This window comes from Phoca vitulina, unplaced genomic scaffold, assembly GCF_004348235.1.
Source record: "Phoca vitulina isolate PV1807 unplaced genomic scaffold, GSC_HSeal_1.0 scaffold5, whole genome shotgun sequence".
Classification (NCBI taxonomy): domain Eukaryota; kingdom Metazoa; phylum Chordata; class Mammalia; order Carnivora; family Phocidae; genus Phoca; species Phoca vitulina.
The window spans coordinates 75,693,206-75,717,424 of record NW_022589708.1 but is presented as its reverse complement, the minus strand read 5'-3'; the positions used below and the strand labels follow the sequence as shown (position 1 = coordinate 75,717,424).

The window sequence follows — 24,219 nt, the reverse complement described above, 5'->3', positions numbered from 1 at the left end:
CAAGTCGACAAGATCCTGAGGGTTCACAATTTTGGATTATGTGCACTACTATAATTGCCTTCCCTGACATGACTAATGAGGAGGTGGCTCTTTGGGACAGATAAAAACTCATGCCTTCCATCTCAGCAATGGGCTTCTTAGTGAGGAGATCTAGGTACATGTCTATTTCTGCTTCAAAATATGAAAAAAGGAAGTCTTTAATACAATCAGTTTCATATCCAAACCTTAGTTTTCATCGGAAAAGACATTCCTGAGAAGGTTTATAAAAACTGGCCTTTATGTACAGGTAAACGTCCTTTTAAAATTCTGGTAAAAGTTTTCATGAATGAAGAAATCTCTGTCAAATGAAGACTCTTTGCATATGAGTAATCACTCTTTTATTATACATCACATGTGTATTTTCTTAGCTATACATATTAAAGTACAAGTTCTACATATCACCTTTTCCTATACGTTTTTTCCCCATTCCTAATGACTTACTCCCACTATAACAAATTACACCCAACAGCTCTCAAACAGCTCAGACGCTGTGAGCCTAGGTGCTGCCAAACCAAGCACCAGATGCTTTGAACCCTAGAGTCTCTGACATTAAACCTAATAAACTTAGCTTAAATTTTAACAGCTTGACAGAGAGGTAGCTTCAAGGCTTACAGCAAGCATCTTACCAAGTCGGCCACCCTGCACAAGGAATCGGAAAGCTCGTCGAAAATGAGCACAGTCTGGGGCCCAGGTGGCATGGAACATACGCGCTCCACGAGCAAGTCCGCCTTTCTCAGGGCGTTTTCTTGTGCGATCCGAAATCCTTCTGGGGCGCTGAGCTCAGGAACTCCAAAAAGACCCTGCAATCCAGACAATATTTCCAATGTGTAACTAAAAATATGATTTTTTGGTATTAAGTCCTTTTTTCATAAAGGAAATCTTGGTTTTCGTTGGTGTATCCTATCATTATAAGACTTGTGATCACAGACACCATGTTCACATTCCCCGCATCATTCCACATAAATTAAACTACGAATATTTTAAGAATGGAATTTTTAATTTTTAATTATTTCATAAAAAACAAAAATAGAATGATAAAGGTTCAACATCCAGCTTAGCCACTTTGTAGATGACTAACATGTTAATTTTTGAAAACAGCAAGAGGTCAAACTTTCAGGACTGATAGGCCTACTGTTTCTGCAAGAAGGGATGCATGAAATTAACGTCTTTTCAAAATAATTAAGAAGTTGAAGAAAAGGCAGTTGCAGGCAGAGCAGAATTGGGACCAAAACCAAATTAGATTCTTTACACTGATTTAATTTGATTCAAGTACAGACTATTTTTCATTTCCCAACACACCTCCTCATACTGGAGGATGGGAATTCTAAACCTCAGACTACTAGTTATGGTAATGACAAAAAACTACATAAACCTTTGGGGTTTTTTGTTGTTCTTGTTTAATCAAAAACCAATTCACATGTTTGAAAATCTGTTATCAGTTCTAAAATCATGATATACAAAAGAAAAATAAAGCTAAAATTGGTTATATTTCATCCACCCAAAACCAAGCTTACTTTTTTCATCTTTCTACTCAGTACCTATAGGCAGTCGTTCTCCTCCTCACCCTAATTATGTTAAAACCATATTGTTACTTACCCATAGGGAAGTTGGTGTAGCAAATTTCATACAAAAATATTTTTAAAACAAAGCTAATGACAGAGATCAAATAAGAAAACACATCACTAGGCTCGGTGTAACCAAGTCCTAGACTCTTTATAAGTAAGGCAATGTTATAAATAATGAAAAAATGAAACCAGCAAAAATAAAAGTAACAACCTGAAGTGGATAAAACCCGCAAATGCAAAGTAGAACGGGCATCAGGTAAGTCCCTTTCAAGCTCGCCTTCCTTTCACCTTTAATCAATTCAATAAACACTGAGTGCCTAGGGAATGCCAGATACCATACTGGGTGTGTGGAGATAGAAAATAAATAGCAACCAAAGAATTCAGTCAGTGACTTCTTGGGGGAAGAAATCAACGTGATCAATGTCATCGCATTATAGGAAATTAGACTGTTCTCAACGGTTTTGTGTTTTAAAACAAAAGAGCCCAAAACTTGGGAAAAAATTAAGAACGGAATTTCGAGCATCAATGGAATTAGTAACTACAAGACTATGAGATCCCCCTATGAACTGCAGGGCGAGACCTCCAATGCTCAAGCGTAGGGTTGGAGCAAAAGTGAACTTTAGCGGGGATTGGTCTGAGTGTGAGGCGAGGGCGGGACCCTCCAGGCGGAATTCACCGCCACCCGCGAGATGAACTATTTTGAGTTCACGTGGAGCAGGGGCGCACGAAGAGGCAGGTCCTGGGGCCCACACTCTGGGGACAGGACCAACAAAGGCCGCCCCGCTTCCTTAAGCCAGCCCCTCAAAGGGGAGGTGACGGACAAGGTCACCAAGAGCGCAAACGACACCCTACCGTACAAAGTGGGTTCGCTGCCCGGCTCCTCCCAGACCCAAAGGACCCCTTCCAGATCCCTGCTGGCCACTCGGAGAAAGGACCGGCTTATGTCGGGGGGACAAAGGGAGCTCCCTCCCGCGCCGCTCACCCGGCGCTCGCCGAACAGGTCCAGACGGCGACCCTGGGGCTTGACATTGAAGGCGGCGCCCACCGGGGACCAGCTGGTGCTGACCTCTCGGGCCCGGATCCCGGGTCCGACGCCGCCCAGGCCCGCTCGCCCCGGCCATAGAGCCGCTGCCCGGAGTCCGAGCCCCCCCAGCCTCCAGGCGTATAGCATCTTGATCCCAGAGCAGCCCCTTCCCACGCCGCGAGGCCCCGCCCCTGCACCGCAGCTCCCGCCGCGAGCACGCGCGCCACGTTTCCAAGGCACCGGCCCACGCCACGCCACGTGACGCCAGCGCTTCCGGGTCGGGGCTCGAGGCCCTCAGGACGTGAGCACGTCGGCGTCCAGAGGGCAAAAGCGTCGCCCCGCCGCTTCACGGCAGACGCTGCGGTCTTGCGCCCCCGTGTGCCTGGAGTAAGGACCCGCCGAGGTTTAATTCGTCCCTCCCGCGTGACTCGAGCGGGACGGACAGTCTCGCTGCAGGGTGAGTTCTTCCAGGAGGAGCAGTGAACGCTCAGTGAACGGCGCCTGAGTGCCTTCCCCGACGTGACAGGGCTGGTGACACTCGTCGACTCTATCGGACTCCACTCTAAACGATGGCTGAAATTAAATAGACGGTGTGGCTGCACCGTATGGTTGTGTGGAACCGACTCCACTACCTATCAGTGAATCTTCCTTTATTTTGACTTGTAAATTTTGTTATAATAATCTACAATATAAATTTGTAGAGGGAGGGTTTCGCAACCTTCACTCGACCATAGGGGAATGAGAAGATTTGGGGGCAGGAGGCGGAGAGGGAATTGTGATTTGGGGCTTAGGATGGCCAGTGTGGAAAAGGGCCGGGGGCTCTGGACAGCCTTAGCCTCCCCTAAGTGAATGGAAATTACGCCACAGTTGGAGGCAGGGCCACGTTCTTGTCCAGGGTGGGAGGCTTAACCTTGCTCAACTTCAACATCCTCGTCTGCAGAAGGAATCGTGCGAGGTGCCTGCCTCCTCTACCTTCCTGAAGTGCATGCAGATTAAGTGAAAGGGTTTAGTTAATAGTAAGGTGTTTTTCTTTTGAGAGACTTCTGTAGGTGGAGAGGGGAAAAAATCAGTAGTTGGGAGAAGGGACTGAGGGGAAGTGAGGCCGCCGAAGCAACCCTCACATTTGCCTGGCCGTCTCACTCCACGCACCTGCCACTTCTTGGGCTCTCGCTTTCAGGGTTGAGCGGGTTGCTGCGGAATGGCGAATCCACATGGGATGGGCCCCTTGAGAATTGACCCTCCTGCAGACGTGAAGCCAGGTGTGTGGGTATGAGAAGAACCGCCCCCTCCCCCCACCCAGGAAAGTAAACAAGGGAGGGCTGGCTACTGCAGCCTCCAGCCAGCTCCTCAAAATACTGCTCTCCACCTCAGTTTTTGTTTGTTTTGTTTTTTTAAAGTGGGCTCCACACCCACGGTGGAGCCCAGTGCAGGTCCAAACTCACAACCCTGAGATTGAGACCTGAGCTGAGATCAAGAGTTCAATGCGTCACCCGCTGAGCCACCCAGGCACCCTTCTCTGCCTAGGTTTCATGCAGGAACTAGATACCAAGTGATTCTGTGAAATCAGTGTCTGAGTGCAGAGGGCATTGATGGCTGTGGTCTTCTGACCACAGGAGGTTGATTCCTTTGCCTTGGGTGTCAGAGGTGCAACTTGTGCAGTGGACCAAGAACCCAAGTGAACCTTTTTGTTCCCGGGCAATCCACAGTCACGTTTTCTTAAACTGCTTTATTTGAAGTCATTCCAGACCTTTATCTCACCTGAATGTTTGGGCTTAGGGTAAAGCTGTGTTCATTTTAACATTGCCTGTTGGGTTTGAGCAGTCCTCAGAACCTCCTGGAAAGTTCCAGAGAGCCAAAAGTTAAGGCCAGGAGTGGCACATGCTTCCTATAGATAGCTTCTAACCCCCCTCCCTCTCTCCACAACCCCCCAAAAAAGTTTCCAATGGAGTTTGTTTTCAGTTTAGCCTGGCAGAGAGGAAAAGCCCAATTGATTGTATGGTAAGTTATGATTTCATTTTCTACTGATTTTTTAAATGAAATATTTTAAATGATTTAAAATCCCTGAGTCCCTACCTCCATGGTGATTAATATCTATCACATTATTGGTAACTGGTTGGTTCTTAGGGCAGCCACACCACATGACAGACCTAATGCCTGTGTAGCAGACCCTTACAAAGATGTCAGATGTGTCGTGTAAAAAAGAAAATTCATCAATATATTTGACAAAAATCCTTACATATTTTTTTCTGAGAGCCTTCCTTTAGCCCAGAATGGTTGTCATACAAGGATACCTAACCATTGTAATGCAACATTTAAGCCTAAAATTGTCCTCAGGGGATAATGATTTGTCCTAAATTAACAAGGTATCCGGTGTCTCAGAGAGCCTGGCATAGTTAGACTTTCAAAAACTGCAGTCCAGATTCATCGACAACCAATGAAAAACCATCCCAAATGGCAGATTAGACACACCCAATCCCTGCCAGTCAACTTCATCTTTTTGAAATCCTTAAAATATGTTTTACATCTCATCTTCTATATTTGACCTAAAAAAAAAAAAAATTTTATAAAAGCTGGTATCCTCTGTACAATGGTAAATGTGTTTTTTCTTCACGTCTATCTCAACCTATAAAGTTGTGTTCCTAAATAGAAAGGAGTGAGCACAGGTATTCTTCGTATTCAGTCCATAACAAAACCAGGCTTTACACTGGGGAGAAATAGCTTAGATTATTACAATTCCAAAAAGCCACAGAAGCCAAAGAATAAGGACACTCTGGCTCAATAAATAAAGTGATCAGTCATGCTACAGCTGAGCATAAGTAGGGCAGCAAGGCAGATGCAGGGACTGGGCTGCAAAATTGAAGGAGACACTCACTGTCAGGGTCACGCACAGGCTGTGTCAGCACCTGAAGGGGGGGCGCCTCCTTCAGTGTTGCACCCTGGGTGCCTCACTTGCTTCCCCCTAGTCCTGGCTCTGTTCTAGAAGAAACAAGTTAAGGAAGGCCAGTAAAATACCTATAAACAAATTATTTCTGTATCTTTCCAACATTTTCCACAACCATCAAGTAATTTTTCAATATTTCATTTACAGCAGTGCTGTAACGTTCATAATGTTAATTTACAAAAGTCTCATTTTTCCGAGGGAATGAAGATATCATCACAACTGTGTAGACTTGGTTGGAGTATGGATAGAATGGCTTGAAGTCCCAATTTCTAGAGGCACATCCTGTCAGACAAACTGGCCCAGGCTGTGATTTGGAAAATAGTGTAGCTTGAATATGCAGTGAGCTTGCAGCCTTTTGCTTCTTTATTAGTTGCTCTTAATTAATAGAAAAGTATATTGAGTTAACTTAGGCATATGTAATCCTTCCAGAATTTTAGAGGCTTGGGACCACATGAAATTATTCCATTCCAGCACTGCTGTACAGTAGGAGACAGGAGCACAGAAAAGCTGAATAATGTACCCATTTCACATTCCTTTGTCATGGCTGGAACAACCACCCATACACCTCAACTCTTAGTCTTGGGCTTTTTTCTCTACAATCATGCTGCCCCTCTCCTTGGGCCATTGACTACTTAATATTCATTTGGACAAAAGCAGTAGTAACAATGACAATAACAACAAAAACCCTGCATCAGACTGGCTCATGCAATACAATAGTCCAGAGGTATCTCTGCCTTCAGGGACAGCTGGGTGTAGGGGTCTAAACAATGTCCTGGATTATCTCCAGCCCTGTTTGATTTTGTTTGGGGGCTCTACAGATTAGCTAAATGTATGCCAGCTGAAGTTCTAGCTTCACCTGAAGAAGATCTTGCCTTCTTTTTTTCCCCAATAGGCCTTCCAAAGTTGCAGATTACATCTCATTGGCTCTGATTGATAAGGCGCCATTTTGGAAATAGTCACTGTGGCCAGAAGAAGGTGCTGTTCTTATTAGCCAGGCCTGAATCTCACATCCATCGCAGAGTGTAGAGTATACACCGTTTGAAAGACTTGTCTGAAAGTGCACACCAGGATGCTTTTACCAGACGAGAGGGAAGTGGATGGGACGCGTCCAACCAAGAAATATCTGCGGTGGCCTAAAAGGCAAGTTTCTTTTCACCCCACTTTCTTAGTAAATTCATCTCCATCCTCCACTTTCCTCTGTAACTGTTTGGTGTCTCTGTCCAGTAACCTCTTCCTTTTGCATAGCTCATTTAAAAATTTTATAAGGTAAATAGTGAAAAACATCTAATGGAATTCACCTTGCGAAAGGGTTTTGGTCTCCTTTGAGACCTGTGATCCCTTTTTTTTTCCTTCCTTTTTCTCCCTTTTGGAATGGGACTGTCTATCCTGTGCCTTTCCCACCATTGTATTTTGGAAGCAAATAATGTGTCTGGTTTTGCAGTTTCACAGAGGGAGAGGGATTTCGCCCCAGGATGTGTCACAGAATAGATCTTACTTATAACTGACATAAAGGATTTAGATGATGAGTTTGGGGACTTTGAGCTGGTGATTTTTAGATGAGATTCTTAGAGTTAACATTGATGCTGACATTGTTAAGACTGTGGGGGATGTGGGTTGGGGAGAGTGTATTTGGCACTGGAGAAGATCGTGAATTTGGGGGGACCAGAGCAGTCTATTACAGGTTGAACGGTGTCTCCCAAACAGATACATCCAAGTCCTAACCTTTGGTTTCTATGATTGTGACTATTTGGACTCAGGGTCTTTGCAGATGTAATCAGGTTAAAATGAGGTTATAGTAGATTAGGGTGGTCCCTATTCCAAATGACTGGTGTCCTTATCAGAAGAGGGATGCTTGCACACAGGCAGACATGGAGGGAAGACTGCCATGTGCAGATCGGGGTAGAGCTGGATGCTTCCACAAGCCGGGGAATGCCTGGGTCCACCAAAAGCTGGAAGCAGCAAGGTAGAACCCTCCTCAGAGGCTTCTGAGGGAGACTGGTGCTGCTGACACCTTGATTTTAGACTTCTAGCCTCCAGCCCTGTGAGATAATCACTTTCTGTTGTTTTAAATTCCCCAGTTTGTGGTACTTTTTTATGGCAGTCCCAGGAACCGAGCACAGATTCAAGAACTATTTGTTGAGCTGAATGGTGATTAAAACCTAGGTTACAAAATAAGCAAAGTATTCCACAGCTTTCTGGGATGTCTCGTCATCACCTGCTTACAACTTTTATTAGCTACTAAATGGAATGAACATTGGAACACTTCCCTCTTCTTTCTCCCAGTGTCCTCAGAAATTCAGATGAGGGATAAGTCCTGACACGCCTCCTTCAAGCACTAAAATGACATCAGAACACGGGTCCCGCAAGAAACATACATGCAAAGCACTCTTCAGATGAGGGGAATAATGAAAAATCGTAAATAAATTATAATAAACAATGCAAGCATTAAGATTTAATTTATTTATTTATATGATTTTTATTTTATTTTTTAAAAGTAATCTCTGCACCCAATGTGGGGTTCCAACTCATGGCCCCAAAATCGAGAGTTGCATGCTCTACCAATTGACCCAGCCAGGCGCCCCCATATTTTATTTTTAAGTAATCTCTACACCCAACATGGGGCTCGAACTCACGACCCTGAGATCAAGAGTCACATGCTCCACCGACTGAGCCAGCCAGGCGCCCCAGTGCAAGCATTTTTCAACTTACTGTTGGAAACAACAATATAAGTCACATAAAATCAGCTTTGGGAATAACTGTCGTATTGTGGCCCCTGTAGGATTATTACAATAATGAGAGTGATTCATAGAGCAGAATCATCTGAGAACATGTTCAGCAAGCCAGCTCCGAGGGGTGGGGAGGCAGGTCCCTACACACCTCCCCATCACTGGCTGCTGAACAGAAGGAAGCCTGTGAAAGTCGTGTCATCGTCCTCATCTGCGAACAAGCCGTTAAACCTCTCCCCTCCTGTGGCCTGCATCCACACCTCGTCCCCCAGCTTCAGCGGCAGCACCATGCCACCCGACGCCTGGTCCTCAGAGCTCATGTAACCGTCCTTGGTGTTCAGTATTTTCACCCCATTTTTGACCAAAGATACCTGAACATTCCTGGAGAAAACCGTGATGTGGTAGGTGAAGTAATAGACCCCGGTAATGTGGCAAATGAACTTCCCCGTGGCTATGTCGTAATGATTGAACTCATTATACAGGATCTTATCAAATTTAATGGGCACATCTGAAGTAGGAAACTTGCTTAGTACCGTGAGCCCCACCGTGAAAGCACTCTTGGGCAAGACTGGAGTCTCGCCAATTTTCCCTTTCTCGCCTCGGTCCCCTTTCCAGCCTCTCATTCCCCGGACTCCTGGATCTCCCTGGGGTCCCAAGGGCCCAACATCTCCCTTGGGTCCAGGCTTCCCAATGGGGCCCACGGGGCCAGGTAGACCCATTGGGCCTGAAGGCCCAGTGCTGCCCTTGAGCCCTTCTGGACCGGTGGGCCCCACACTGCCTTTATCCCCCTTTTGCCCTTGAGGGCCAGTCTCTCCCCTGAGGCCCTTCTCTCCCATGGGACCAACAAATCCCTTTGGCCCATGTTTCCCTGGGGGTCCTTGTGAGCCTTGATCGCCTTTGACGCCTTTGGCTTCAACTTTTCCATCTGCTCCTAGGTGGAAAAAGAGAGAATAAAGGAAAAGATGATTTGTGAAACATCAACTTCTAAAACTAACTTTGGCTTTTCCATTGGTGAGCATACATATGAAATAAAGCAGTGCCCAGTATCAGCAGATGCTCGGGGTCTGAACATTAATTTACTCCTAAATTGAGTGCACAGCGTACACATACACACGCATGTGCGTGCACACACACACACATGTGTGGCTGCAAAACACCTTCTGACTCCTGTCTACTGTGTTAGTGTTGGGGTTCACATTAGAAATTACAGCTCTTTACCATCACAGCCTAGTCTTTGACCACTAAGCAATGCCAATCCTTGAGAACACATCTTTGGAAGAGGGAAGAATGTCCAAAGGCAGATGAACTCAGGCTGCTTTCATTTAACTGACAGCTCAGCCCTAGTTCTGTGACATCCCCTACAAAGCTCCTCACGGGAGTGAGCACAGAATAAAGTCTTCCTAAAGTGTGGCAGTCACTGCTCTCTGCTGCCCACTCTATCGACTGTATCACACTGGTCCTCACTGCACACACGTTCTCGGTGCTTCCCTGTCTCCTCCTCCCCGACTGGATAGCAGTGGTTATGAGCACAGAGTCTGGAGTTAAATGCCAGGATTCAATCCTGCCTCCTCTACGGAGGCACAATGCAATGTTAGGCAAGCTGATGAGCCACCTACACCTCTGTTCCCTCATCTGTAAAATTGGGATAATGATACTACCTCATGTATAGGCTGTTGTATTGAGTCAGTACGTGAAAAGCACTTAGAACACCCTAGCACAAAGTGAGCATTATTTGTGTTTGCTCTTGTGACTATTCTCTCTCCCCATCAGTCGCAACTACCGGAGCCCTCCTTACCCCTCAGGGCCCAATTCCAGTGCCACCTTCTCCATGCAGTCTTGCCAGAAGCCCTGAGTCAGAATTTAATGTCACTCCTCAATCTTCATCCACTAACCCAGGCTTCAGGGAACCATGGCCCATGAGCCAAATCCAGCCTCCCACCTGTTTGTATGGCCCACAAGCTAAGAATGGTTTGCATTTTTAAATGGTCACAAATAATATTCGACAATACATGAAAATTATATAAGATTCAGATTTCAGTTTTCATAGAGTTTCACTAGAACACAGCCCCGCTTACTTATGTAGCATCCTTGGCTGCTTTTCGCGACAGTTGTGTCCGAGACCACATGGCCTGAGAAGCTGAAATTACTTACAGTCTTTCCCTTTACAGAAAAAGAATCACAAGCTCCTGGAGAGCAAGAGCCGTGTTGCCCTATTGTTAGATCGTCCTCAGAGCCTAGCAAAGGACTTGTCCTTGGTGAGCACCAAATGGTTATTAAGTCATCGGTGGCTCAGAATTAGAGCATGGTAAAATGGAACACAATTTCTGACCTCGCTCTCCTTTCTGTCCATTCATTCCATCCTTCCCTGGACCACCAGGATATCCTGGTTCTCCTAGGTGGAAGAGAAGAAAACAGACAAGAGTTAAAATTCCAATTCCACATTTCCTAGACATTGGTCTCAATCGGGGGTGTAGACCAGAGAGTCCTGGGTGTGTGCCCGGCCCTGACACACACACTGCCCCTCACAGAAGGCAGACATGAGTGAGCGCCAGGGGTGCGGAGTTGTGTACAAGAAGTGAATTATGAAATGAACTGGGTGGACCTCCCAAGCATCCAGCTCTGGGAAGGCAGAACAGGAAAGGAATATGTGCACAGATGATCACAATTACATCTTTCTCTTGTGAGGGCAACTTGGGTAGTGACTGATCATTGGAGGTACTGGGTGGCCTTCTCGCTTCTCCTTTTCTGTCACTCTTGCATAGAGTGGAATGGAAGGTTCACTAGCCTCCTATAAAAACACAGATGATTATGGTTACCTGGCAATATTTGGGATGGAAGGGAGGATTCTGGAAGGATCCAGCACTTTAGAGTGGTAGTAAATGTCACTGATCAAGTTGGCATGGCAGACGCCATTGGGAACATCAGGCAAGTGAGGTTTTGCCTACCACACATCAGTTTTGAACTCAGAGCAGGCAACCCTGAGCTCCGACTTCCCATGTTATAAGTCAACATGTCTAGAGTCAAAGGCAGTTCTTGCTGTAAGGAAGGAGAGTGGAAGCAAAAGATGAAGGAGTCATGAAGTCAGAGTTGTATCCTGTGCATGTACACACACATATGCACACACGTGTGCACCCACATCCACACATACATGCACACTGTGGTCCCAGTAGGAGGCTAAGAGAATGGATTTCATTGACATTGAGGTTTTGCCATTAACTTGGACTGGGCTTTTTACTACCCAGAAATAAGACTGGTCTAATGCCAAAAAGTGGCGTGGACTCCCTGGAGATGTTACCCCTTGGAGACCCCCAGAGTAGATTTGCAGGGCAATGGTTGGAGAGATGGTTGGTGACCGTCTCCTTCATCCAGCCCACCGAACAAATCCCTTGGATCACCAAATGCCACAAACAGGGAAACACCTAGAAACACCTAGACTTTCCTTCATCTATACAGCGGACTTCCCATAAGTAATTTGTTCTAATACTCATTTCTCCAGATTAACAAAGACTTTTTAAAAATCCATATGCCAACAGCATTTGCTGGCAAAGCACTAATTTTAGTCCATCTTGAAGTTGCTTTCTGTGTATTATTTCAACAACTGTTAATATAGCCAGAGGAATGTCTAATCTTCTGATACAATTATAAAATATCAAGAAGGCTTCTAAATGTTCATTATTAAGTTTAGTGAAGTTTTCATACTATAACGTATAGCTGAGGAAAAATGACAGTCGTTTGTGGTCATATTCCACAAAGAGTCCTGAAATGTCTAATTGGGGGTGCTTCTATTAATAACTGACATCTCACAGTACAGTTTACAGTGAGGATGAGGTTCATCTTAATGAATGTAAATGTAAATTCATATGTCCAAACTCCTAAAATTTCTAGGTTTTTGTCAGACTTCTTGTCAGATCTGATTAGTTCATCATTGATTTCTCCTACTCATGTACGGTTGAAGAGTTCACACTAAGAAGACAGATGATAGCTCTCCTATTTTCATGGGATTCTTTAATGTTTGCATTATCAAGTCAACCTTCAATCTTCAGTTTCTCTGCAGAAGTATTTCAGGCACCCATCTGTTTGTGATAGTTTGATAGGACAATTTGAAAATCCCTTGGGCTGGGCCGTAACCACAATACGCCACAGTACACTGATGGACAGAGAGTGTGTGAGGGCACAGGAAATATTTCAGGCCTCAAATGACACGGGTCCATCTGCAAAGGGACCAAGTGAAGCCACCCAAGCCAATTCACATATTAAATATTTTTAAAGCTCAATTTTTTTCTTCATCTAAATTTATCTTTTAAAATGTCAGTAGTAGGGGCGCCTGGGTACCTCAGTTGGTTAAGTGTCCAACTCTTGATTTTGGCTCAGGTCATGATCTCAGGGTCCTGGGATTGAGCCCCATGTTGGGCTCCGTGCTCAGCAGGGGGTCTGCTTGAGATTCTCTCTCCCTCTCCTTCTACCCCTCCCCCACTGACTCATTTTCTCTAAGTAAATAAATCTTTAAAAAAAAATAAATAAAATGTCAGTAGTAGTTTTGATGTTTTCTCTCTGCACTGAGATAGATCAATCTGCTTATGTCTCAGGTATGTGACCCTATGGTCAGACCCAGGCTCAAGAACCCCATTCAAGAACCAAGCCTATCAGTTCGTGTTATGGAAACCACTCACATATCCTGGCTTTTGCAAATCTCCTTCCTAGAGGCTGGATCCTGTCCTCAAATTCCCAAACCCTGGGGCAGGCATACACACCTGAGTACCGCTGTGTGGCTTCAGTTACCATCTACTTTTGTTTTCTCTGTCACTCCGTGTCACCTGCCTCACTGCGTGACAAGGCATTAACTCTCCCCTGCACTGCAGCCGGGTGCTCTCTGCTAAATATTTAGCAGTCAGATTTCTCTATAGGCCCCGTGTGCCAAAGACTCACCATCCCTGCCATCTGAGGCAGAAACATCTATAACATCATATACTCCTGAAGACGGCCTGCAGTATCAGAGGTGATGGCTAACAGTTGTCCCCTCAAGATGAGGACGTCCGTGGAGGGGGTGCCCTGTTGGTCTGCTCCTGCACTGTCGCCCAGAATCTGACCTGGAGCAGGATCTCGGCCACTGCTTTCTGGGCAAGGGCTGCACGAATGAAGGAGGGGGGAGTGGGCAGGTGATGGCTATGCTCGTGATGAATGAATGAATGATCTCAGAGGAACAGAGGGGTAAACACAAGGGCAGCTGAAGGCCACCAGGTGCTGAGTACCTGCCTCGCCCTTGTCGCCCTTTGCGCCATCTCGTCCATCTCTCCCAGGCAAACCATTGTGACCAGGATTCCCAGGGATGCCAGGGTGCCCTTGCCTGCACATGTCCTGTGAGTTCACATTTCCCGTGCAGATTCCAGTGACAAGCAGGAGCAACCAGATCCTCATGGTTCCGATGATGGAGCTGAACTGCAAGAGGGAAACACAGACCAAAAGGAGAAGCCTTTGTTGCTGGGGCCACAGACACACCCTCTCTTCCTTGCTGTGGGACCCGGACCCAGCCTGGGTCAGCCTTGGACAGAATGGTCAGGGCAGATAAGGGCAGGACCTGGTAGCAGACAAGCTGCTTGCAGTCAGAGGGCCATTGTTCAGGGACGCCTGGGTGGCTCAGTTGGTTAAGCGTCGGCCTTCAGCTTGGGTCATGATCCTGGGGTCTTGGGATCGAGCCCCGCATTGGGCCCCCTGCTCAGCGGGAAGCCTGCTTCTCCCTCTGCCTCTCCCCCATTTGTGCTCTCTCTCTAATAAATAAAATCTTTAAAAAAAAAAAAAAAAGGAAGAAGAAGCAGAAGGCCATTGTTCTTGGAAGGAACACATGTGACCGGGACTGCTTTTAATGGTGAGTGGTCAAGGAGAAAGCCAAGTTCCAGGTCAGATACTTCCATTTATCACTCTACTTTGGGTAAACCACTTTTCAGAGCCAGAGAAGAGATTAATACCTGTCTCCCAGGACTGCTGTAAAAACCAAATTTGATCACAATGTGCATGAAAGCATGTTTTCACTAGGAAAGCAAACTCCGGCAGCTACTTGTACACCCGTGTTCATAGCAGCCTTATTCACAGTAGCCCGAAGTTGCAAACAACCCATGTGTCCACGGACACATGACTGGTTGTACAGAACGTGATATACACAGTGGACTATTACTCAGCCTTAAAAAGGAAGGAAATTCTGACACATCCTACACCAGGGATGAACCTTAAGGACTTTATGCTAAGTGAAATCAGCCAGACACAATAGGACCAGTATGGTATGATTCCACTCGTATGAGGCCCCCAGAGTGGTCACATTCACAGAAACAGAAAGTAGAATGGTGGAGGCAGCGTCCAGGGGAGGGGGACTGGGAGCTCACGTTCAAAGGGGACGGTTTCAGTTTGGGAAGATGAAAAAGTTCTGGAAGTGGATGGTGGGGACAGTTGAACAATGTGAACATCCTTAATGCCACTGAAGTGGACACTTAAAAATGGCTAAAGTGGTAAATTTTATGTCACGTCTGTTTTACCACAATAAAAAAAAAATAAAATGGAATGAAAAAGTAAAACGTTCCAAGCAGTCCTACTATGATCAGATGTGTTCTTTGAGTTAAGGTTTTGTTTCTCTGGGAGACCGCTGCAAAGGGCACGCGCACACACACCGCAGGGCACCCCGTTTGTGAAGCACACTTGCACGTCCTCTCGCAAGTTCCTGATTTGCTTTCCAACCCCATCAGGAGCGAAGGCAGTGCTGCGTGGTGAAGTTTGCAATGAGATCTGAAGGAGCAGAGCAGCTAATTAGACCAAGTGTTCTAGACAAAGGGAACACTCAGGCAAGACCCTAGGCTAGTGTGCACACAGGATTCAGGGACCCTCCCAATGACATCAAATCTCCCCAGGGAGGGGCACGGCATCCCTCTCTTTCATGGCACCATAGTATGGGGTTGCATCTGTTCATGTCATTGTAGGGCTAAAAATCTGGCTCTCCATCTGACTGTGTTTTCCTTCTATTGTATTCCAGTTCTCAGTATTAAGCCTGGAACCGTGTGTTAAATAAATATGTGTCAAATGAAATGAATGTGTGGTAGCAGGTATCTTAGGACATAGAAAAATAATAACACGAGGCTAGTGCAACAGGTCAGAACTCAGACTCTCATACATTGCTGAAGGCAACGGACGTCTGCCCAGCACTTCCGAAAGCTAAACAGAAAACACATCTTAAACCCAGTGATCTCATCCCGAAAATTCTTCTTAATAATCCAAAATCTGTGTGCCAACGATATTAACCACAGCATTATTTGTAATAGTGAAAAAGGGCATACCACATAACATGTAACAGTAAGTGGTTCATAAGTAGAATATCATGTAACCACTGTAATAATTATGTAGTTCATGTAGAAATATGTAAAAGATCTACGTTGTGTTGAATTTTCAAAAAGTAGACTAAAATGCATGTACGGGATGCCTGGGTGGCTCAGTTGGTTAAGCATCTGCCTTCAGCTCAGGTCATGATCCCAGGATCCTGGGATCCAGTCCCGCATCAGACTCCTTGCTTAGTGAAGAGCCTGCTTCTCCCCGGCTTGTGCTCTCTCTCTGACAAATAAATAAAATCTTTAAAAAAAAAAAATGCAGACCTATCCACAGAGACCTGGCAGGCCAGAAAAGACTGGCATGATATATCCAGAGCACTAAATGAGAAAAATATGCAGCCAAGAATACTATATCCAGCTAGGCTGTCATTGAAAATAGAAGGAGGAATAAAAAGCTTCCAGGACAAACAAAAATTAAAGGAATTTGCAAACACGAAACCAGCCCTACAAGAAATATTGAAAGGGGTCCTCTAAGCAAAGAGAGAGCCTAAAAACAACATAGACCAGAGAGGAACACAGCAATATACATTAACAGTCACCTTACAGGCAATACAATTGCACTAAATTCCTATCTTTCAATAGTTACCCTGAATGTAAATGGGCTAAATGCATCAAAAGACACAGGCTATCAGATTGGATTAAAAAACAAGACCCATCGATATGCTGTCTGCAAGAGACTCATTTTAGATCTAAAGACACACCCAGATTGAAAGTGAGGGGGTGGAAAACCATTTACCATGCTAATGAACATCAAAAGAAAGCTGGGGTGGCAATCCTTATATCAGACAAATTAGATTTTAAGCCAAAGACTATAAGAGATGAGGAAGGACACTATATCCTACTTAAAGGGTCTATCTAACAAGAAGATCTAACAATTGTAAATATCTATGCCCCTAACATGGGAGCGGCCAATTATATAAGGCAATTAATAACAAAAGCAAAGAAACACATTGACAACAATACAATAATAGTGGGGGACTTTAACAGCCCCCTCACTGAAATGGACAGATTATCTAAGCAAAAGATCAACAAGGAAATAAAGACTTTAAATGACACACTGGACCAAATGGACTTCACAGACATATTCAGAACATTCCATCCCAAAGCAATGGAATACACATTCTTCTCTAGTGCCCATGGAACATTCTCCAGAATAGATCACATCCTAGGTCACAAATCAGGTCTCAACCGGTACCAAAAGACTGGGATCATTCCCTGCATATTTTCTGACCACAATGCTTTGAAACTAGAACTCAATCACAAGAGGAAAGTTGGAAAGAACTCAAATACATGGAGGCTAAAGAGCATCCTACTAAAGAATGAATGGGTCAACCAGGAAATTAAAGAAGAATTAAAAAAATTCATGGAAACCAATGAGAATGAAAACACAACTGTTCAAAATCTTTGGGATGCAGCAAAGGCAGTCCTAAGAGGAAAGTATATAGCAATACAAGCCTTTCTCAAGAAACAAGAAAGGTCTCAAATACACAACCTAACCCTACAACTAAAGGAGCTAGAGAAAAAAACAGCAAATAAAGCCTAAACCCAGCAGGAGAAGAGAAATAATAAAGATCAGAGCACAAATTAATGAAATAGAAACCAAAAGAACAGTAGAACAGATCAACGAAACTAGGAGCTGGTTCTTTGAAAAAATTAACAAGATTGATAAACCCCTGGCCAGACTTATTAAAAAGAAAAGAGAAATGACGCAAATCAACAAAATCATGAATGAAAGAGGAGAGATCACAACCAACACCAAAGAAATACAAACAATTATAAGAACATATTATGAGCAACTCTATGCCAGCAAATTAGATAATCTGGAAGAAATGGATGCATTCCTAGAGGTGTATCAACTACCAAAACTGAACCAGGAAGAAATAGAAAACCTGAACAGACCTATAACCACTAAGGAAATTGAAGCAGTCATCAAAAATCTCCCAACAAACAAAAGCCCAGGGCCAGATGGCTTCCCAGGGGATTTCTACCAAACATTTAAGGAAGAATTAATACCTATTCTTCTGAAACTGTTCCAAAAAATAGAAATGGAAGGAAAACTTCCAAACTCGTTTTATGAGGCCACCATTACCTTGATCCCCAAACCAGACAAAGACCCCATCAAAAAGGAGAATTACAGACCAATATCCTTGATGAACATGGATGCAAAAATTCTCACCAAAATACTGGCCAATAGGATCCAACAGTACATTAAAAGGACTATTCACCACGACCAAGTGGGATTTATCCCTGGGCTGCAAGGTTGGTTCAACATCCTCAAATCAATCAATGTGATACAATACATTAACAAAAGAAAGAACAAGAATCATATGATCCTCTCAATAGATGCAGAAAAAGCATTTGACAAAGTACAGCATCCTTTCTTGATCAAAACTCTTCAGAGTATAGGGATAGAGGGTACATACCTCAATATCGTAAAAGCCATCTATGAAAAACCTACAGCGAATATCATTCTCAATGGGGAAAAACTGAGAGCTTTCCCCCTAAGGTCAGGAATGAGGCAGGGATGCCCACTATCACCACTGCTATTCAACATAGTATTAGAAGTCCTAGCCTCAGCAATCAGACAATAAAAAGAAATCAAAGGCATCCAAATCGGCAAAGAAGTCAAACTCTCACTCTTTGCAGATGATATGATACTTTATGTGGAAATCCCAAAAGACTCCACCCCAAAACTGCTAGAACTCATATAGGAATTCAGTCAAGTGGCAGGATATAAAACCAATGCACAGAAATCAGTGGCATTCCTATATACCAACAACAAGACAGAAGAAAGAGAAATTAAGGAGTCGATCCCATTTACAATTGCACCCAAAACCATAAGATACCTAGGAATAAATCTAACCAAAGAGGCAAAGGATCTGTACTCAGAAAACTATAAAATACTCATGAAAGAAATTGAGGAAGACACAAAGAAATGGAAAAACGTTCCATGCTCATGGATTGGAAGAACAAATATTGTGAGGATGTCAATGCTACCTAGAGCAATCTACACATTCGATGCAATCCCCATCAAAATACCACCCACTTTTTTCAGAGAAATGGAACAAATAATCCTAAAACTTGTATGGAACCAGAAAAGACCCCGAATAGCCAGAGGAATGTTGAAAAAGAAAAGCAAAGCTGGTGACATCACAATTCCGGACTTCAAGCTCTATTACAAAGCTGTCATCATCAAGACAGTATGGTACTGGCACAAAAACAGACACATAGATCAATGGAACAGAATAGAGAGCCCAGAAATGGACCGTCAACTCTATGGTCAACTAATCTTTGACAAAGCAGGAAAGAATGTCCAATGGAAAAAAGACAGTCTCTTCAACCAATGGTGTAGGGAAAATTGGACAGCCACATGCAGAAGAATGAAACTGGACCATTTCCTTACACCACACACAAAAATAGACTCCAAATGGTTGAAAGACCTAAATGTGAGACAGGAGTCCATCAACATCCTAAAGGAGAACACAGGCAGCAACCTCTTCGACCTCAGCCACAGCAACTTCTTCCTAGAAACATCACCAAAGGCAAGGGAAGCAAGGGCAAAAATGAACTATTGGGACTTCATCAAGATAAAAAGCTTTTGCATAGCAAAAGAAACAGTCAACAAAACCAAAAGACAACCGACAGAATGGGAGAAGATATTTGCAAATGACATATCAGATAAAGGGCTAGTATCCAAAATCTATAAAGAACTTATCAAACTCAACACCCAAAGAACAAATGATCCAATCAAGAAATAGGCAGAAGACATGAACAGACATTTTTCCAAAGAAGACATCCAAATGACCAATAGACACATGAAAAAGTGCTCAACATCGCTCGGCATCAGGGAAATCCAAATCAAAACCTCAATGAGATACCACCTCACACCAGTCAGAATGGCTAAAATTAACAAGTCAGGAAACGACAGATGTTGGCGGGGATGCGGAGAAAGGGGAACCCTCCTACACTGTTGGTGGGAATGCAAGCTGGTGCAACCACTCTGGAAAACAGTATGGAGATTCCACAAAAAGTTGAAAATAGAGCTACAATAGGATCCAGCAATTGCACTAATGGGTATTTACCCAAAGATAAAAATGTAGGGATCCGAATGGGTACGTGGACCCCGATGTTCATAGCAGCAATGTCCACAATAGCCAAACTGTGGAAAGAGCCAAGGTGTCCATCGACAGATGAATGGATAAAGAAGATGTGGTATATATATATACAATGGAATATTATGCAGCCATCAAAAGGAATGAGATCTTGCCATTTGCAATGATGTGGATGGAACTGGAGGGTGTTATGCTGAGCAAAATAAGTCAATCAGAGAAAGACAGGTATCATATGACCTCACTGATATAAGGAATTCTTAATCTCAGAAAACAAACTGAGGGTTGCTGGAGTGGGGGGTGGGGTGGGAGGGATGGGGTGGCTGGGTGATAGACACTGGGGAGGGTATGTGCTATGGTGAGCGCAAGACTCTTGAATTGTGCAAGACTCTTGAATCACAGATCTGTACCTCTGAAACAAATAATGCAATATATGTTAAGGAAAAAAAAAAAGATAGGAGGGGAAGAATGAAGGGGGGGAATCGGAGGGGGAGAAGAACCATGAGAGACGATGGACTCTGTAAAACAAACTGAGGGTACTAGAGGGGAGGGGGGTGGGAGGATGGGTTAGCCTGGTGATGGGTATTAAAGAGGGCACGTTCTGCATGGAGCACTGGGTGTTACATGCAAACAATGAATCATGGAACACTACATCTAAAACTAACGATCTAATGTATAGTGATTAACATAACAATAAAATTTTTTTTAAAAAATGCCATGCACATGATGAGGGTACCTATGTAATTATGTATTAGTAGTGACAAAAACTAGAAGCAAGTATAGCCAAGTGAACATAGTTGCTTTAGAATTGTGGGGTTATGGGAGTTTTTCCTTTTTAAAAAATGTTTTTTTGCCGTGTCTATTAAAATATTTCTAGATCTAGGGGCGCCTGGGTGGCTCAGCCGTTAAGCGTCTGCCTTCGGCTCAGGTCATGATCCCAGGGTTCTGGGATCGAGTCCCACATCGGGCTGCCTGCTCGGCGGGAAGCCTGCTTCTCCCTCTCCCACTCCCCCTGCTGTGTTCCCTCTCTCGCTGTGTCTCTCTCTCTGTCAAATAAATAAATAAAATCTTTAAAAAAAAAAAAAAAATATTTCTAGATCTATATTTTTAAAACCAGCTAGACTTGTCATCCAAAGGACTATATCGCCATCTTATGGAAGCTTCTAAATATCACAGGGTCCACTTTGATGCAAATAAAGTAATTTTGAAAAAGGAAATACAGCTGTTTCCCTTTGAAGTCACAAACTTACGCCATTTCAGGAAATTGAGTTGTTTTTTTAGAGCCAAATTCCATAAATAATCTACACCATCCTCTTCTGTTTAACTCAGAAGTGACTGGTAGTAGTCGAATGTAAATGGCCCAGACCAACCTCTGTTAAGGGGTCTAATTTTTCCTTTTTAATTTTTAAAAAACGTGTGTTACAATTATTCCAATAATACAAAGATCACAAGATCATAAAGGTGTCAAATTAAGATAAACTCCGTTTTGTCCTCCAGCTAGAGAAGAACTAAGATAAAAGCAAGCATTCAGGGGCCCCTGGGTGGCTCAGTCGTTAAGCGTCTGCCTTTGGCTCAGGTCATGATCCCAGGGTCCTGGAATCAAGTCCTGCATTGGGCTCCCTGCTCAGCGGGAAGCCTGCTTCTCCCTTTCCCACCCCACTGCTTGTGTTGTCTCTCTCTGTCAAATAAATAAATAAAATCTTAAAAAAAAAAAAAGCAAGCATTCATCCTTCCGTAATTTCTTTCTCTAGTTTTGTGTACTTGCTTCTTTCGCATGCCGAGCACGTAGGCAACCTTCAACAAATGATTTTGAATAACTGAATAGGCTTTGCTCCCAAATAAGTAGTGAAATAAGTGATGGCACTGTCTCTGTAAGAAAACTGAGATGAGGGACCTGAGGGCTTGCACAAGGAACGCATATAGTAAACATTATATTAATATGTTACTTATAAAAATAAAAAGTTACATTTGTTGTCTCAGATGCTAAGCCCATGTCTTGACTAACGCAAGGCTCCTGCTGTCGAAGTGTGAGCACTCACCCAAAGTGAGGGAGGTTTGTGGCCATGTGCATCACCCAATCGTCAGAGTAGCCGAACATTCCCTCGATATACAGCCCTTCAGGCAACAGATTAAAAAACTGAAAATAGTCACTGCCTCAGACAGATCCATATAAGCCTGCAAATCATAGAGAATAGAGGCAATCCTTCTGTTGAACGTCAAGTTCATGGGGCGAAGGACCCTGGCATTCTGCTGTGATCTCATAAACCTGACCTGCTGACACAGTTCAGGGCAGAGGCACACAGACTGCAAAGGGCTTTGGAGTTAGACCCCCCACCCCCTCAATAGTTCCTTACTTAGTTCCTGATTTCCAGGTTGTTTCTCCTATGCTGGACCTAGATTTCTCCCTCACTCCTGAATTTCTTGATAAAATGTTAGTTTACTGAAAGACCTGCCAGAGGCCAGCTGAGCAATCGGTAGTGGGTGTCCAGCCTCTGAGCCTCCGCGTCTGTGCAGCGAATCCAAGGGCTGAAACAAGCTCTAACGTCCCTCCCACATTCGACAGTTTAAGGATCTAAACATCACAAGATGTTTCCTCGTCGAATATTTTCTTCCACATGCCCTACGCATTGTACACTTCATGTATTTCTTCTTCAGCATACGTGGAGGGGCTTGTTTTTAAGCTACGCCTTGTAAATTAGTATTTACATAAATATATAAAAACGTACACACCGAAATTTGTGCCAAATAATCTACCAGCTTCTCTAGAAAGCTGTCTCGAAAAGTCTGCTATTCTTACAAGGTTTTCTACAGCGCCTTCCCTCCTCCCAGGCAGTGTGCAGTGTTCCGGCAGAAGACCTTCAAAATCTGCTTTTATCTCCTGTCCACTCTCTTCCTCAAGAATGAATTTTGAACCCCAAACTCTGTAGGATCTGCCTATTTTTGCAAACAATTAAGCAGGATCATCACACACCAAAAATGTAAGAGCTGTCTTTGGACTCTGATGCCTTAAACCGAATTTAAAGAAATTGTTTCCTACTGCACTTACCTGACCCCCAGGGCTGCAGGCTGCACCCAGGTGCTGCACAAACCAGGAATCAAGGGCTAACTAAATAAAATCATGCCTTCCTGCCATACAATTCCCTAGTGGGTTTAGCTGCAAAACAGCAGGAAGGGGAGGGAACAGAGTAAGGCACAAGATGTCTTGGAAGAACTTCAAAAATTGCAGCCACACTTGCTTGAGTCAGGTAGCGTCTTCTACTGGTGCCGGTTCAGAAAACTTAGCTCCTTTCCCCCGTCCTTTTTAATAAAGGGAGAGAAAGCATGGTACACTTTCGAGTAGTCTGGAAGAAGGAATCCACACAGCAGGTGTCTTTCCGGAAAGTGATGTTTATGCCTTTGCTTCAGCAGCTTCCCTGCTGACCTTGGGCCAATTACGGGCCAACAGGACAAAACCGAAGATGAACAGATTATTTGAATTCCCGGACCATTGGAATGGACATCATTTAACTAGATCTCTCAAACTTCTGTGTAGACCCTTTGATTTTAGACACTTGTGTACATTAGAATTTCATGCTCGTCTCTACACACACACACACACATCGGCCATTGAGAGAAGCATGGTGTGATGATTTTTTTGATGCCATGTAATCATTAATTTTTAATTTTTCCTGATCAGAGTCTATGAACATGGATCTCAAACTTAAAAATAGCATCAGGAGAACAAATGTACTCAACGCTGTGTTGAGAACCAACTCAGAGAACCTAGTCGGATTGCAGAGGCCACACAGAGAACGGGGTATGAAGGGTGTAGGGCAAGTCCCCCTGAACAGAGGCAACACCCTCTCTACTCGCCATGCCTCAAAGTCCTCATCTGGACCGCAGGCAAAGCAGTCCCAACGTCCCAGGGAAGTGGCAGGATTTAATTCGGTGACCTGAGTCAAGGCGGTCTCTCTCCCACCATCCCATGGCAGGCGCACCTCTTGATCCCTGCAGGCACCCAGACACCTTCAGTCCTTTCTCAGAGGGAGGAAGCAGCAGGCTTTGCCCTACTGACAATTCCTTTCTGCTTTTGCTGTCCCTGCCCTGCCCCATGTCCTCCTCATCTCCAGGCCTCTCCCTGTTTTCTTCCTCTACTGGTCACCCTCTGGGGGTGTTCCAAGGTCAATCTGCCGTCTGCTCTCTGCTTCCTTTCCACCTGCCTCTCCCGCGCTCACCTCTCTCTGGAGCTGCACACAGCATTGCACCCACGGGTGGGACCAGACGGTCACATGGGTCCCGCCATCCCAGCTGTTCTTTTCTGAATCCATCAATGGCGTCAGCACCCAGCCATCAACCCCGCCGTCACCCCAAGGCAGAACTTGAGAGCCACATCTCCTCCCAACGGCTGTGTGACGGGCCATGGCTGGCAGCCTTCACAGCTAACCTCCCCTCCTTTCCCACTGTCTCTTTGC

The 24,219-nt window shown here is 44.4% G+C and overlaps 2 protein-coding genes across 7 annotated transcripts in view; both read right to left on the bottom strand.

Annotated features, from left to right (window-relative positions):
- Positions 1–2,858, bottom strand: part of MIPEP (mitochondrial intermediate peptidase) — a 189,513-nt gene extending 186,655 nt beyond the window's left edge. For all 5 annotated transcript variants that reach the window (XR_004299262.1, XR_004299260.1, XR_004299261.1 and 2 more), the window contains exons 1-2: positions 2,587–2,858; positions 666–839 (exon numbers count right to left, since the gene is read on the bottom strand). Coding sequence is in view for 2 of the 5 variants with exons in the window: in XM_032403337.1 (XP_032259228.1) it covers positions 666–839; positions 2,587–2,775 (363 nt within the window). In the remaining 3 variants the exon portion in view is untranslated. The remainder of the gene's footprint in view (positions 1–665; positions 840–2,586) is intronic.
- A 5,500-nt stretch (positions 2,859–8,358) lies between these two features.
- LOC116631352 (complement C1q and tumor necrosis factor-related protein 9A) lies at positions 8,359–24,064 on the bottom strand. 2 transcript variants are annotated; one of them, XM_032402505.1, is made up of 4 exons: positions 22,815–24,064; positions 13,545–13,731; positions 10,625–10,687; positions 8,359–9,226 (listed from the first exon to the last, which is right to left on the bottom strand). In XM_032402505.1, the coding sequence occupies exons 2-4, from the start codon at positions 13,708–13,710 to the stop codon at positions 8,454–8,456; spliced, it is 1,002 nt and encodes a 333-aa protein (XP_032258396.1). In that variant the 5' UTR covers positions 13,711–13,731; positions 22,815–24,064; the 3' UTR covers positions 8,359–8,453. The 2 variants fall into 2 exon arrangements, with proteins under 2 accessions (XP_032258396.1, XP_032258397.1); XM_032402506.1 differs by lacking the exon at positions 22,815–24,064 and having other exon boundaries at positions 13,545–13,896.
- Between the last annotated feature and the right edge of the window lie 155 nt (positions 24,065–24,219).